This window comes from Cottoperca gobio, chromosome 16, assembly GCF_900634415.1.
Source record: "Cottoperca gobio chromosome 16, fCotGob3.1, whole genome shotgun sequence".
In the NCBI taxonomy this organism is placed as follows: Eukaryota; Metazoa; Chordata; class Actinopteri; order Perciformes; family Bovichtidae; genus Cottoperca; species Cottoperca gobio.
In genome coordinates, this window is record NC_041370.1 from 10,096,407 (window position 1) to 10,112,958 (window position 16,552).

At 41.6% G+C, this 16,552-nt stretch overlaps 1 protein-coding gene across 1 annotated transcript; it reads right to left on the reverse strand.

The window, feature by feature from the left end:
* Positions 1 to 5,642: 5,642 nt before the first annotated feature.
* On the reverse strand, positions 5,643 to 12,313 carry LOC115021547 (circadian-associated transcriptional repressor-like). The gene is made up of 6 exons (XM_029452058.1): positions 12,093 to 12,313; positions 10,009 to 10,352; positions 9,819 to 9,894; positions 9,411 to 9,489; positions 8,831 to 9,014; positions 5,643 to 8,698 (listed from the first exon to the last, which is right to left on the reverse strand). The coding sequence occupies exons 1-6, from the start codon at positions 12,109 to 12,111 to the stop codon at positions 8,099 to 8,101; spliced, it is 1,302 nt and encodes a 433-aa protein (XP_029307918.1). The 5' UTR covers positions 12,112 to 12,313; the 3' UTR covers positions 5,643 to 8,098.
* Between the last annotated feature and the right edge of the window lie 4,239 nt (positions 12,314 to 16,552).

A 16,552-nucleotide genomic window follows, 5' to 3' on the forward strand; every position in this document is an offset into this window, starting at 1 on the left:
ACGGTAAATAGAACTATGGTTGCAAAAATATTTAAATTGGAAACTTTCCATATGAATTAACATGTAATGTAACTGATAACGGGGTTATTTGCTGTATTTACCATGTCATTTGCAGATGGAAATAAACAGTTTACCATGTCATAGCAGACATCCTAACCCATTAATGTGTCAAATACATACTAATGTGACAAGTTGTTAGCCAGCTAGCAAGGTAACTAATGGGAAAAGGTAGTTTGAAAATTTAAGCTGACAACTAATTTATAAAATAAAGGTTTTACAATTAAAAAATATATAGAAATGCATTCATTAAAACTCCAAATAACATTCTCAGTCAAGCTACATCCCACATGGTTACTGCTAGCTAGCAAAAACTAACACAAGGTGTTAACAAGTTACAAACAGTGTACTTTGCTTTAGGCTACTATCTGATATTTCACTGAAATATACAAAAATATTAAATCCAGCAGTATAATCAAAAGTTACATGAAATGATGTAGTCCTTTGACTCAGGCAGTGCAGTAGTGTGTGCTGCACATGTGGTGGGAGAATGCACTGTGCATGGGCTGTCACTGTTCACTGTTAAAAAGTACGATTTTTATATTGAAACCTAAATATAATCAAACCAACCCAAAGTGTTTTCTTGTTTACGAGAGAAAACACGTACATTTATTTGCCCAACTATTATCTTAGTCTCAACATATTCATGTATTTAGGTTGCTTCTCTCTGAAATGTAGTGTAGCTATAGAAGTTTTAAGTTAGCATAGAAACTGAAAATACTCAAGTAAACTAGAATTACCTCATAATTGTTTTTATGTTTTTAATTATAGTACCTAGTAAGTTTAGGTAACCGATTTGCAACCTTAAAAAAAAAGAGAAGTTCGTCATGCATATTGTTCAAGGTCAAGAGTGAACTTCAGTACTCAAGTTTAAAAACAATAACTCTTTATCCTTCTTCAGAAATTGACGGATAAACTAAATCTTTTCATTTTCTTGTCATTTTGTGTTTGATTAACCTACATTTCCAACTGCCTCCACTAAGGTTATGACTCAGGACTTTGTTTACATGATAACCTTTTATCACTACACAGTCTAGTGAAACATTGCCAAGCTGTTGCCTAACTAACCACAGACTCGTCATGAAAAACATTATCCCGTTCAGGTGATCTGTGTTTCCTTACTCTGTAGGCCCACCCCCTCATTTATTTCTCTCTCTTTTGCATGATGTGGGTCAACGGATTGCAGTTGTTGTAGTGTGAGCATGAACGCAGTAGTGAGCCTGAGGCAACACCATCCACACCTCCCTGTACAACAATGCCCTATGTTTTCAATCATCAACGTTATGTATATCAATCCAGTGTCGGGATAAACTGTATACATGCAGCATATTATAGTTTGCCAGACATTCTCTTTCTGCAGAGTCTTAACAGTCATCAAGGTGTCAGCCATTCATTAAAGCTACATTCAAATAGCACTCTCCCATCACCAGCCCCTAATATGTTTATTCATCAAGGAGTGTTTACATGCACGCTCCAGCCGGATTTATGTGAATAACCAGTTTGAGCTTTCACATGGTTTTCAGTCGTCCCCATATTTGGTATATGAGAGGATAGCTGGTGACTTAAAGGGACCCCCTCTTTAGGTGCACAGAATAATAGGAGGACATTTGAGAAACCTTTTTTTCCGATGCTGAAATGTGAGATTTTTACCACCACAAGCCTCTTTGTGTATAGAAACACAACTTTGGACCCAGTTCACTCTGTGACCTTTCAGGTGTGTATGCAAAAACACCCAAAGCAATTAGACTAAGGTTAATTATAAAAGAGGATGGGGCTGTGGTGTTTTTTGGTTATTGATTAATCTGTTCATTTTTTTCCCTGGTCTACAAAATGTTAGAAAATTGTGAAAAACTTGTAAACGGAAACGATTAGTTTATTAATTCATTCATCAATCGACAGAGGATTAATCAACAACTTCTTTAAAAAGTAGCTGAAATATAATTTAAAAGTAATTTTTTAAGGAAAACTTAAAAAAAAAAAATAATAATAATATTTCCAACTTCTCAAATGTGAAAATGTGCTACTTTCCTTTCCTTCTATGACCGTGAATTTAATTAAATTGGGAAATTCTCGCTCCAATTTTGACCTATATTTTGGTAAAAACAACCTGGTTAAATATTTACATTTCAGAAGAGCTTAATCTACAAACGGTCAGCGGGCCAGTAAACTGCACGTTCACTCACATTTACCCACCCAGCTACCTCCAACACAACCACCTGAATTCCTCGTTGGCACCTCACTTGTGCGGTCTGCCCCTCTCTCTCCAGCCGCCTCTATTATGTAATGACACCTCAGCACATAATATGACAATACCACAGATAATTCTATACAAGTACACACAAAAAGACAAAACACACACACACAGAGGCAAACTTTGATTTCCACTTGTCTGTGTAGCTAAAACAAGTTTAATACAGCGTCATGTGGTGAGAGCGTCTATGTATTAATCTATTATAAATATATTCATATATTACTAGAGTTCCAGACATTTAGTCTGCTGTCTTTGCAAGTCTAATATCGACAAACCACTAATGGTTGTTTTTCCTTTCATTGGCTGAACAACTTCATCCTCAATATACTAAATCATGACGTGATGTCAGTGTATTAATGTTCATTATTGCCACACTGAATATTACTGAAGTGAAAAATGTAAGACTATTTAAATCAAATATATTCCTTCTGTTCCATCACACAGCTTTTTGATTCATCAAATGTGTGGTTATGATATATTTCATCATGCTGACCCAGTTTGATTTCATTGTTTCTGACAGGGGCTGTAAATCATCTAGGAAGGTATAATCTCAGGGTACTTCACACATGTGCTGCTAGGAAGGACCTCGGTGTGTGTATCAGTGTGAGTACACGTGCTTGTACGAAATCCCGAATTATCTTCTAAGACTGTAACTCTTTAGCTCTCATGTTTTTTCTCTCATTCATAACCCCCTCTGTTGGCCAACTCTGCCTTCTTTACGCACCTTTCTTGTTTTTCTGTCCTCAGTATATTCTATCTGGTGTTTCCCTTTCACTCACTGCACTTGAATAATTGAGCAGTCGTGTAAGATGGCGTCATCACGAGCAGGCTCCCTTGAACACATTCAGGCCAAAGAAACTGATGAGGATGTGATTTGCCTGTAGCTCGGCCGTGCCCCAAATATCACACACAATGTCATGAGATACACGTGCATCCTTGAAAATGTCAACCTGGTATCTCTTGTCTTTACCGTGACATTGATGGGAACCACAGATGGTGGGCAGAGCAGCGTCTTCAACCCCACATATCAAGGCAGATATGAGTTTGAAGAAGCTTAGATTTCCATCACAGGGCTGGCCACTGTGCAATTTTAATGAGCATCGAGGCTGTTTTGGGACTTGTCGGCACTTAAACCCCCCGAGGACTTTGGGTGAGTAAGAGCAAGTGTGTGAGTGTGTGAGTGTGTGTGTGTGTGTGTGTGTAGCTGTAAAGTCACAGTGTGGCTTCACCTCACGTGAGTTGGCCTAGAGTTCAGTGAGTGTATAGTGGGGGAGGGGAGTTTAGAGTAAGTGAATAAGCACCTCTTTGTGTCATTCCCGTCATGCACACATTGCATGCAGCCTAACTGCACAGACACCCTTAAATCATTAACTTGTTAAAACCAATAACAGGACTTGGAACCACAATTAAAACCTACACAACAAGGGATAAAAGGGGCAGTAAGTTCATTATGCACAATCCTATTGATGCACGCACAGTCGCACAAACGCTCAGCTAATCCAACACATGCTGGTTGGATACTAAGAGAAGTGAAAACAACTGAGCACGTTTTTGATGCATTAACATCAACCTTCTGCTGACTAAGTGGTGTAATATATACGGTTACAAAAACAGCATCATAAATTTGCTTTAATGTAGTGGGAGAATAAAACATTGTTTAAAAGGGAAAATTGAAATCACAAAAAATTATTATTATTGTAGCAAAAAAAAAAAAAATGTCCTTCAGGCTCCCCAAAACCGGTCTGAGGTCATGTCTCCTCCCTGTGCCCTCCACACATCCTCTTCCTGTCCTTTTTCCTCTTGCCCCTCATTTCCATCCTCCAGAGGAGGAAGAGGGAAGTAGTGGCGGGGGGAGATGGAGGGCAAGGGCTTCTCTGCTAAAAACTGCATGGATACAAGGGGGGGCCGAAAGGGAGGGAGGCAGAGGGGAGGAGGGAGGGAGGGAGGGAGGGAGGGCGGTCTCTGTTGTTGTAACGTAGCAAAGTCAGTGTGTCAGACAGGCCCATCACGAAATCAGCCAGTCAGTGTGTCAGAGCGTGTGGAGGGGAGTGGCACACGCGTGTGTTTACGACTCTAGGTATGTTTGTGTGTGTTTGTGTTGCTTGGCTGACTTCATCCCGTCTGAGCAGGGAGAAACCAAACCACACCTTCTTAAAATGTGCCACTCTCGTGCCCTTGTGCACGCTGTATCCATGGACGTGATGCTGAAGTGGAGAGAAAATGGTGAATGTTTCACCCTTTTTTTATTTAGGAATTTGAGTCTCACTATATTTATTATTTAATTAAATTCCTGAAATCAGAGCTGAAACTAACAATTACTTCATTACTGTGTAATCTGCAAATTATCTTCTCGATTTAAATTATTGATTGTTTAGTCTATAAAAAGTCAGATATAGTTAAAACATTTCTATTAAGTCCAAATTGTTTGTTTTTGTCAGACCATGAATCCAAAACCCAAAGAGAAAACAGAAACAGAAAGAAGCAGAACATCCTGTGAAGCTGTAACCAGAGAATATTTGGAGATTTTAAATAGATACCTTAAACAATTACTCTTATCAAAATAGTTTCAGATTAATTATTCGTTCATCACTTAGTACACAGCTTTGTGTGTTTGTGACAATCACATTTTATTTATTGTACATAATATTACAATTAATTGGCACCCAGTGTGTGTGTTTAAGGGATCTGAGATATAACATTGTGTTACGTGTAGAAAAAGTATCCCTGGCAACACAGAAGTTGTAAAGACTGTAGCAGCAGCACAGGGAGCTTTTTGTGAGTGTTCGCTGAGGTTAACTTTTAATTCTCACCCTTTGATTTATGTTAGAGGGACTGGAATCACCAGGCCTGGGTGCAGAGATCGGATTTGAGACCCTGTTCGACTGTTCTGATAAGTACCAGGAACGCACGACAGACAACCATGCCAGGCTCTTCTCTACAACCAGAAGGTATTTACTCATTGTGAGCTCGTGAAATAAACACACATATAAGCTACATCAATGTTTTCGCTCTGTAGAAGCAGCTGGTTGGAGGATCAGTCAGCCCCCCCACGACTGCCAGTCAGATTACCGAGGCTGTAGTCTCACACTCTGACCGCCCCTCCTTCTCACTGCCCTCTTTCCCTTCATCACCCCCCCTGCCCTCACTCCCGCACACACACACACTTCAAAATGTACAGTCTGTAAATCTGCACCCCGCTGAGTCACACATCTGTTTGGTGAGAGCTGCTTTCCCAAACACGAGTCTTACTCACATTATAAAAAAATATATGTTTGCACACAAATAAATATATAAAAGTTCACAGACAATACAGAGACTTCAGATTTCAAAAATGTGTAATTTATTAAAAGATTTTTTTCCTGTTCATCATTATTGAAAAAGTAGCCAGAAGAGTAATAGTATGTAAAGATGGGGTGAGACAAAGACAGGGTTTAGTTAAGAAAGAAAAGATACTAACGGGATTGAGGGGGATGAAGGAGAGAAGGGCAAGGGCAGATGAATGCAGCAGAGTGGGGGAGGGGAGGGGAGGGGAGGCGAGGAGGGAACTACAGTCAGCTTTTACAGTTTAGGAAGAAAAAAAGGCAGCTAAAATAAAGACATTATTTCTGACCAATCAGCAGTGGTCGCTGCAGTAGAAAACACATGAAAATAGGACAAAGAATGAAAAATAAGTGCAATTGGTTTCTCTGTCATACCACAACCATATAAAAACAGGAGTGGGGAAGAGGACCCCCCCCCCCTCCCCGCTCCCCCCTCCCCCAGCCCCTTATCGAGAGTCAGCGTCTGGCACATCGTACCGACATGTTTGAAGACGGGATGAGGTAAGACGGTCTGACTCTGGGTCTGTGACTGAGGGTTTGTACACACTCCTTATTCCACAAACATAGGCAGTAAAATGGAGGCTGCCAGTGGCTCTGTGTTCACGTGTGGCGTTTTTTATTTTTGGAAAAGACAGGTACATGGATATCCAACCTCTTTATTTCTGTAAATAGTGTATGAACCACTCATACCAATTTAAAAATATTTTAGTCTAAATATTTACAATACTTTTGCAATATAGGTAAATCCAATCACATCACTAAAACCCCTTCTACTTTTAGAAGAATATTGTGAGCAGATCCAGATCTTTCCTATCAAACATCTAAATTAGGACTGGAATCAGAACAATAGCAGCAGTAGAGGGTGGTGCAAATACAGATTTACTTACATTTATTATTTCTGTTATTTTTCAAGTTTTCAAGAGCACCAAAGTAAAAGCTCCAAAGGAAGGCTACACTGTAATAATACTACATGACAAATAGTAGCCACTGCTGTTGGTGTGTGTGTGTGTTAGTGTGTAAGTGTGTAAAGGTTGAAGATGTAGGCAGTTTATGTAACTGTAGATGTCTGAATATTAGTTAGATAGTTGATGATACTGTAGGTTTGGATGCTGTGTGTAACTTTAGGAGCAAGATGAAAATGACTACATGTAGGCTGTCATGATTGAATTTGTACTGGTTTTGTGAAATACAAGCAAACAATCAAAAACGCAGTGTGAATGCACTGAAAGCACCAAATGCTTTTCTGAACACATCCTATTTGGTAAAAAGGCACAGTAGTCCAATCATAACATTTCACTTCCTTCTGGTTTCTTTTTTTTTTTCTCTCCCCTTGATAGAAATAAAAACCACAAACTGTCAACAGCATCTTCCCAATCTCCTCAAAAACAATTGTAGGCCAAACTGTGCAGGAGCACAGCAGGCGATATTCAGCTGCCCAATAAATAAAACAATAAATAAATGCAGTGTCCGATCAACACATGAATAAATTAACTGTGGGACTCGAGAGTCGCATGTCTTTGAGTGGTCCTTGTTTTTTCTCCGGCTCGTCTTTTAAAAAAAAGTCTTTCTTGGATTTTCTTGGACACCGATTGCCGGTCAGTCTGCAGTCGAGCACCGGGCAGAAACTAATCCACAGCATGACGAGAGAAGTTGACCTCTGATTGCTGTGATGACACACCTCTCCATGTCATGTGCTCAGACAGTTCTTGGATTACATTCGTGAATTGATGACATCATTTTCTCCACAGTCTCCCATGATTCTAACACACCACACGTACGGTATAATGCTGCGTTCTGTACATTGTATTTCTCACATCTCTAGCTACAAGATTTTTCCAATGACTTCACCGTCACGTTTGCTCTTCAAGCCAGATGCCTCAATTCTATCTACAAGTGAATGTAACGTCAAAACGTGACTAGCTTAAAAATTCAGCTCACCCTGTTTTACTCACTCTGGATTAAAGTTACCTCATCACAATAAACCTCGGAAGCTTTCATTCTGAATATTGACATCAGCTTTTCCAATTTCAGACCAAGTGTCTGCCAGTCATCTTTGAATATAGTGATTGCTTTCGTGCTGAGGAAAAACTATCATTTGTTCCTCGAAAATTCTTCCAAATCTCTCCTTTTGATCATTACTCAATAAACTGTAAATGGCATTACAGTTTAAGGTGTTCTCCCCCATCCCCCTCAACCACAACTGCTTTTGTGCACAGGTTAAGATTATTATGTAGTTGTGATTATCAACTCAAAAAATTTGACTAATTTAAAAACACATTATGTCCTGTTGTGGTTTATAGGAGGGTTAATGCATGATCTTCAACATTTATCACCTATAATTCTTTCCTCCCCTTCCTCCCTTTTAATGCATCTATAATCACCTTCTGCATCTTCCCTTCTTCCTCACAGCAGCTTTTAGCCTGGTGGTGTGAAAAAGCAAAGCTGCCGGCTCTTTTTCCTGTTCAATGCATCAAGTCTCCAAGCGGGCGGGGCACACGGGCAAAGGAGTAAGCGTGACGTGAGGAGGCTCAATTTGACCCCGACATGTCTCGCCGGTAGCACTCTCACTCTGTTGTCCAGCAATAGGCTGGCTTTGGCACCCGATTGGCTTCTTCAGATTTTTGGGGTGCTTCTTGACTGATGTAGAAGTAATGGAGCCGTCTTGAGTATTTAGACTGCCCCTCCTTCTGGGTGGGCGGACGGCAGTGACGGGCTGGTTTTCATTGTTACCCACCACTGTTGTGCCCTCGTGCGAAGGGCAGACCTTTCGTGGGGACAGGATGGGGGCAACGTGAACCCACGTCAGGCTCGGCTCGGAGCTTTGACCTGCTTTGTATTTCAATTGTTTGCCGTCACTGTCCTTTCCCTTTGTGTCCTCATTTAACTGTTTGTTTCCAGCCGCATCTGGTGAATTTTGGTTTGCATCAGGTGCCAATGATGGAGAAGGAGGGCTGTCCTTTCCATCACGATCCTGCTTCACACTCTTCTCTTCCGCACAGATACGAGGACACTTGAGAAGCACTGGGGAAGGTGTCGGGGAGTCCGTACCTGTCCAGCTGAGTCTTCGCTTCTGGAAAATGAGCAGGAAAGTAGTTTGCAAGTGAATATACTGTAGAATTCAATTTGTGATGGTTTGAGAGGGGGAGGTTTGTGTGTGTGCACAAGTAGGCTCTTGCATACACAGGAATATGTGTGTTCTCACCTTGACAGGAATGTGTGACTGATCCCTGTGCTTGTGCGGTGGGGTGGCGTTGGAAGTGTCTTGGAGGGAGCAAGCGAGGGATACGCCGATGTTGGAGGTTGCAGAGATAGACTGGGAGGCGATCTGCGGAAACCACAGCTTCAGCATCATCTCCACCTGGAGCAGAGTGTTCAGGTACTTCTCCCTAGAAAACACAAGACAAGTAGAAAAATAAGACAATGTAGATTTAAATTGGAGAAACAGATAGCAATGCTATCACAGCATAAGAAAATGTCTGTACATTTAATTCCTGCATACAGATCTAGAAACATTTTCTTCAGAAGGTTGGCGTTTCTCTGCACTGAATGCTGTAACTCTACCTACCGCAATGACTGTTCAATAAAACATGGACCAGGAGATGGGGCTTGAAATGGAAGAATACCTCACTGGTCCTTTCTTGTTATAATCACAATGTTATTATCATTTATATGCTGCAATCCAACGAAGATGTAGTGTCTGGTGTTGCAGAGGCAAGATAAAAATGTGTAAAGAGTTAAAAACAGAGAGGGTGGATAGTGGGACAATGTGGACCACAGCTTACCCGCTGTTTGGTTTCTGTAAAACACCCACGATCCTCTGGATTCGATCCATGGCGACGCTCTGCTGGAAACTACTTAAACCTGTCAATCACAAACATAATCCCCCATTTGGCGTTTGCGCTGTAAGACCCCATAGTCACGAAAAATGCCACACACATACACCACTTTCACTTGTGATATCAGTAAACTCTCGTGAGCTGATGAGTCGGCCACAAGACTGTCGCTTCACACACGCTGCTCTTTGGACTACATTAATAGGCTGCGTCAATACAGACTGCTGCGCAAAGGAACACTCTCTGCTGGATGGACTGAGGCCATTCAGATCATATAAACCTGTGTTCAGCATCTACAACTTTAGCCGCCAGTGTGCACAAATGCTTGACTGAAAGCAGTGATGTAAGGATGCTTACCTTGATCGAATCGACCCCTCTTCAGTCCATTCAGCAGCTCCAGCAGGGGCCTGACAAAACCCTGTAGCTCAGCACACTGACAGAGGAAGAGATGATATATTACTACTGAGTTTGGAGTTAAGCCTTGCTGTCTGCTGGGCTTTCCTCTGCACACATTGTTCTGTCATCCCTCTTCTCATCAGTCCCTTACCTTCTGCGCAAACTGCAGGTCTCCCTGTGATTTTGGAATCTGTTTTGTAGGATCGGTCTCTTCCAAACTGATGCGAGCTGCCTTGTCGCCGTTCTCCGACCTGTACGACTCCTCCTCTTCCTCTTTATCTGTGAAGCCGTCGCACGTCCACTGGGACCCGGGACTCTCCGACCCTCTGTCTCCATTGGCCTTCGTCCCGCCCCCGATAATGACAGAAGAGCCGTCCGTCAGGAAGACGTCTGTGTCGTCCTCGGCCTGCTCCGAGTCGCTGCACAAAAGGCTGTCACTGGAGCTCAGGGAATCGAAGGAGGGCTGAGAGGAAGTGCTGCCCTGGGACTGCATTGCTGTTGGGGCAGAAGCAAAGGCTTAGGGTTATCACAACAGTCAAGTCAGCTTAGAAAACAAAAAAGGCTCAACTGGACACCAAAACCAATAAGTTGTTATTAAAGTGAGAGTCAGGGCAAATGGAGACAGACAAGAAGTCAAAGGCAGGAAAACTAAATCATAGGAAAGAACTGCTTTCCATTTTTTCCCCTATCTTGCTACCAAAAATAATTACCCAAAATGGTGGGTATACCAGTGCCCTAGTTTAACATGGTGCATAGTGGGACTGGGGGTAGGCAGTAGGCACACAATGGTAGTGCATGTCTGGCTCCCATTGAGGAGATTGGAGACTGGAGAGAAGAGTAAACTGAGGGGGATGGGAGCGTGTAGAGTAGTGAAATCAGAATAGGCTCTCTCTCTCTCTCTCTCTCTCTCTCTCTCTCTCTCCTGCCTCCGGTGCTCTCTCTAGCCCCTCCTCTCTGTCTCGGGCTTGCACTCCATCCCCCCTTGGATTCACTCTCTCACACACACACACACACACACACACTCACACACACAAACCTCTTCGGCTGTATTTCTGTAAGTCTCTCAGCTCGCTCTCTGCTTTCCCTTCAGCTCATCCTGTTCGTTATGCACACAAGCCTGGTGCTCCTCTTTCACAGACCAGCCCTCCTCCTCCTCTCTTACTCACATTTTACATTCTGTATCTCTGGCCATGTGCCTCCCTCTCTCCCTCTCCCTCTCTCTCTCTCTCTCTCTCTCTCTCTCTCTCTCTCTCTCTATACATCTTTCCACTCTCTGTGTAATCTCTGAGTGCCTGCTGGTCTTTGATCCCACAAACACAGTGGGGGAAATTAGAGGGGTCACAGGAATACACTAGGGGACACACCTTTTATCAGTATGAGAAACAAAGTCTAAACTGCTCCCATACAAAAGGAGTGATACAGATTTGTGTATATGGTAGTGTCTGACAAAAAATGAGAAATAACTACTAATTTAGTCCACACAATGGCTCAATTCCAGAAATGTAGAAAATTCTCAACAAGCCTGATCAGCTTTTACAAAAATGCCATTCATATTTTATTTGTGTCTGATAGCCGGCTTCCCTTCCGGCAAGCGGCTTCCTCTCAATACCAAATGTCACGTTGTTTACATGCAGCTGCACGAGTCAACTGAAACAAATAGTGGCAGTACGTTATAATGAAATTTGATCTTGGTATTTGTAAATACTCCACGCCCTCTGCTTTAGTTCACAGCCTAGGGTGGCTGTGATGGGGCTCGAGGTGGACTGGGTGGGATGTGGTGGAGGTGATGGTGCTTTTGTCGGTAAAGTCTGCACAGGTAGGCATGGACCATGAGGCTGCGTCTCAGGTGTTGGCTGCCTGTCTGTGTTTGCCCACCCCCGTGCCCACAACATGAACTTAAATATTAATATACGAAATGTTCCGTACATTTCTAACAAATCATTTAAAATGTCAGAAACCCGGATGACATGACAACAAAGTTAATATCAAATACACGAGAAAACATGTTTGATCAATGTAATGTTCTGGCAACATAAAAGCCCTGGTGATGATATAGCAATGATCTGTTAACAAAATTAGATTAAACAAAGCCACGTGAGAAAAATACAGCTTTTGGTTTGTTTTAACAAATAGTACCGCGAAGACAAACAGGATACAGCCGGACAGGAAATTCCTTTAGATTAGCCTACCAATTTAGCCATAAAACAAAAAAACGTTAAATTAGGAGTTACTCACCTTCAGTAATGTGAGACATTAACAGCAGCTGTCAGAAACGATCGTTAACAGCTCTATCTCCTGCTTTGACACGACAGATCCGTCAATACACACTCCGTAGCAGGAGCAGCATCGGGGCGACCAGCCTCAGCTCTCTCTCTCTCTCACACACACACAACGCCCGGTCGGCTGTTTGTGTTTTTGCTAGCTCTTTCTCTCGGCACTTTACGAGCGTCAACATGTGCGCGGATCCACGTGCCTACGTTTTGCGCGCATTCTATTGGCTGCCAGCCCGATAGTGTCGCACGCTATTGGCTGACCCTTCCAGCCAGTGATTGCTCTACTAGCCGCTGATTGGACGACTACCCGGGCACTCACGGTCCTTCCCACTCATGTGCCGCCCGTGTGCGTGGTGTCGGGCAGGGCTGCTCTACTACGGCTAGGACCGAGTGTAAACACGTACGCACTATGGCGTCGGCCCGAGAGATACACAATAAGTCCTATGCATCTGATGTGCAGTATGTATTGCCCCGCCTCCTCACACTCACTACCAAAATATTAAATCACTCGCGCATTGAACACGCCAGAAAAATAAACCTTTTCCAACCCAGCTCACTGAACATATTGTGTTTATTTGAATAAATGCTTGCAGAAGTAACGACCACCAACAAAGCATAGATGCAATCTTCTCCTCGCTGGGGAGGAAGTTGGACCTCTAATCAGAGGAGAGGAAGCTTGTAAAGATGCAGAAATACGACATTGGATTGTTGGGATGTAAAATACACTCAAGCACAATAAACCACTGCTCATATGATTGATACAACAGACTTGACAATGACCTGTGTGTCAAGAGAAAATATAATTTAAAGGCTGGCATCATTTTTAATAACTGGGTCCAGCCACACTTCACCAAACAAACCATGGCATTATCATCATGTCACATTATAGTAACATAGAGCACTCGTCAATTACTTTCATGCACAGAGTCACTCTCCAAGCAACATCTACATCCCCCTGAAAAACATCTGAGGCACTTGGATTGCAAGTTAAAACCTTTATTGATAATTAGGACTTTTAAACCATGATTTTTAACTTGCATTCAGAGTGCTTTTTATGCTTTTTAGACTGACAACCAATACCATGGAGTTAAGCTGGACATTCTTACTTGACTAGCCTGTATGCCCTATGCTGGAAGAGCACATGATTTTTTTTCTTCAACAATACAAACACCTAGTTATTTTTGACCCAGTGCAGCTCTTCCTATTTTTTCTTCATGTATATCCCACTATTTGATTCAATGACACAATTCAACTTTTTTATAATGCTGATACAAACCTCCATGGCTTCCTCCTCCTTTCTTCAGCTTTTCTAATTAAGAGTAAAGTCAGACACCAATAAACCTTACTTGAAAATACATATAACACTTCATATCTTCAGCAACAGGCTAGAAATATCACAGTTTTAATAGCTGGGGGTAAGTAACATTGCCAGGAATAGGTCGACCTATTATTCCAACATAATTCTTTAACCCAATTCTGAGACATCTTTGCTAATATAATTGTCACTCCAAACGTGTTGTTGTTATATTGTTTTAGTTTGTATATTTATTACGGTTTTACTTCAAGAGATGTGAATTATCTGTATTTTCTTTAGTTACCTAGCTAGTTAAACTGACAAACAGGCTTTGAGACTCAAATATTTTTGCAGCACAAACATTCTCCCTGCCATTGTTCAGGTTTGCACAACTCAAACGCAGCTAAAAGGTAAAAAAATAAGATATGTTTTTATTTTTATTAGAAATGTAATATTGTATTCTGTTTTGTGTCAATGTGGCTCTATTGTTAATGTAAGGCCACTAATACTTTAGAATGTAAGGGACAGGGATTTCACAATCATGCAGCAAGTCTGTTTACAGGTCCATGATTTATGGTCATGTTGCAGCTTCCCCCTCTACTTAAGATTACAACAGACTAAACTCAGTGACCATCACTTGCAGTGCAGTTTGCAGCCACTACACATCAATATGTATAGTCCACACACACGTACATTATCTTTCCCATACTCATCATATATATTGGTTTCTCTCTCTCAGTAAGACCTTAATCACAGGTCAGATATAATGCTGGCTTTTACTGGTATTTTTAGATGTGAAATGCAAGGTTAAAGCACGAGAAGTGGTGGAGGCCTCTAAGCCCCTTGCATGTTAGAGTCAAGGATGAAGGGGCTTCCCTTCCCCCACTATACATACAGCATACACATGAATCCACTGACTCACTCCTCCACACACACAAAACAGGTTGTGTCCTTGTTTGATTGACAATATCAATCTTTGAGCCTTGTAATTATGTACCTTCACTTAGTCAGCACAACACCAGGTGAGCAAAGCAGCCCCTCTTGTTGTTAAAACACAATAATAGTTAACCTTTGTAAATAGTAAACCAAGGAGGAGGGTTTCTGTTTATCTATATGTGTATGTGACATGAACGAGGTCAATAGAACAAGCTCTCCCACCCCCACAGCATTCCTCTGCAGCACGTAAACCTAATGAACCTACGCTGAGTCCATGGGTGTTGAAGACCACCCCCACCATTCCTATCTCCTTTTCCTCCCATCCCCCACCTGGTTTGTTATTTGTGTCACCATCCTTCTCGTTACCTTCCCCTTTCCCCTGCATCAACATGCTTGAGAATTCAATAGGAGTGGATTTGTCAATGGGAAAAATAATAAAAGTAAATAAAAGTAATATTGATGGTATCTGTGTTACAACATAGAAAACATAAGAAGAAGAAAAAGAGGAGTGAACATGTCCAACCTAAGACTATAGATGGTGTGTTTTTCCATGAAGTGGGTCAAAGTGCAATGCTTCAAACCGGTCCATAATATGAAAAAAAAAAAAAAGCCTTTTTCAGTTGGGTTACTCAAGGCGGAAATTGAGTGATGTACATCTGGAATTAATACAGATATTTTGCCTATGAAGTTACTATACAGTATAAATGTTTTGCATAAGGCTTGTGTCCTCAGGTGACATAGGTTGAAGCAATAAATGATCCTAGGGGTTATGTTAGGACAAGACTGGATTGTATTCAGTCATATTGAATATAATATTGTTTAATGTTCCTGTAATGTCTTTACCCAGGAGATGTCTGTCTTGAGGTCTTACTCATTGTGAAGGTATGCAAGCGTTCAGGCAGTGAGAGCACACAGGAGTTCCTGTAAGACCAAACGTGCAAGCAGGTGTGGTCAGAGCAAAGCACCACAACAGAAACCGGATCTGCCTGAGTGAAGAGAGAGGGAGGCCTAAAGGGAGCGTAAACTCTAAACTCCCTACTCCTATGCAGAGGTCGAGCAACATTTTTTCACCTAGAAACCAGGACGGTTGGCAAACAATTGCATTTCTGCTGTGTCCTCACTTCACCTTTCTGCCTGTCTGTCTTCACCTTTCTTAACCTACATATTCCCTTTTGTCGCATAAGCCTCAGTGCCTGTCACCAGTTCGGTTCATATTTAATGCCATGACAAGCAGGAACAGGACTATTAAATTATTGTTTTTCAAATGTAAAGCATTAATTATGTTATGTCACTGTAAATATAAATCCTGCATGCTACATTTACAGTATATGTACTTAATCATCCAGTCCTTGTAGCCTATATCCATTAAATGTTTATTTCTTTTCACTATTTGTATAGTTTACAATTTACACTTGACTTGTATATAGACTGTATTTTATTTTCCATTGTACATCATTGGTGCTTTTTATAAAAATTTGTACACTTATTTTGTTCACATACTTTTGGACATAATAGTCCTGTCTGCTCTTTAGCTTTGTTTGTCCAGCTTTATGTCCTTATTTTTTAGCCGTAGCCTAGATGTCTATTTCTGTGCACATTGAGAGCGATCCAAAAAACCGTCCAATGTCTTGTATGTGTACACATACTTGGCCAATAGATGTTATTCTGATTTTGTATGCTTTAACGTCTGTTCAAAATCAGTTACACCCCTTCTTCTGCAGAGGCTGCAGAGTTTTCCGGCTTCTCACATTTGCGTAGCGAGAACATGTGTTCAGTATAAACAGAGGGGATCTTCACATGTTGCAGAGATGCTCCGCTGCTAAATTTGTGAATGAAATCAGATGACACACCCCCTGCGACGACGCGGCCAATAGAGTTTGAGAATATTATCTAGCCACGCCCCTCAATGGACCGCTGAACGACGAATGGGAGGCCGGCAAAGCTTCTCGCTGTTGCATAATTTGTCTGAAATGCTTCATTTTGAGCGGCTCTGTACACAGTGAGAAGAGATGGAGTGGGGAACAAATAAAACTGGCTTTATCGTGCGAGAGATTTGAGCTCATGTGAGAAATATGTCACAACTGAAACTAATTACTGTACATAAAAAGACCCGTTATTTATTATGTAGCACTGTCAACGTGGAGGTTGTCTCGTGATGAGATGACAAGAATGAACCTATAGGGCAATATAAA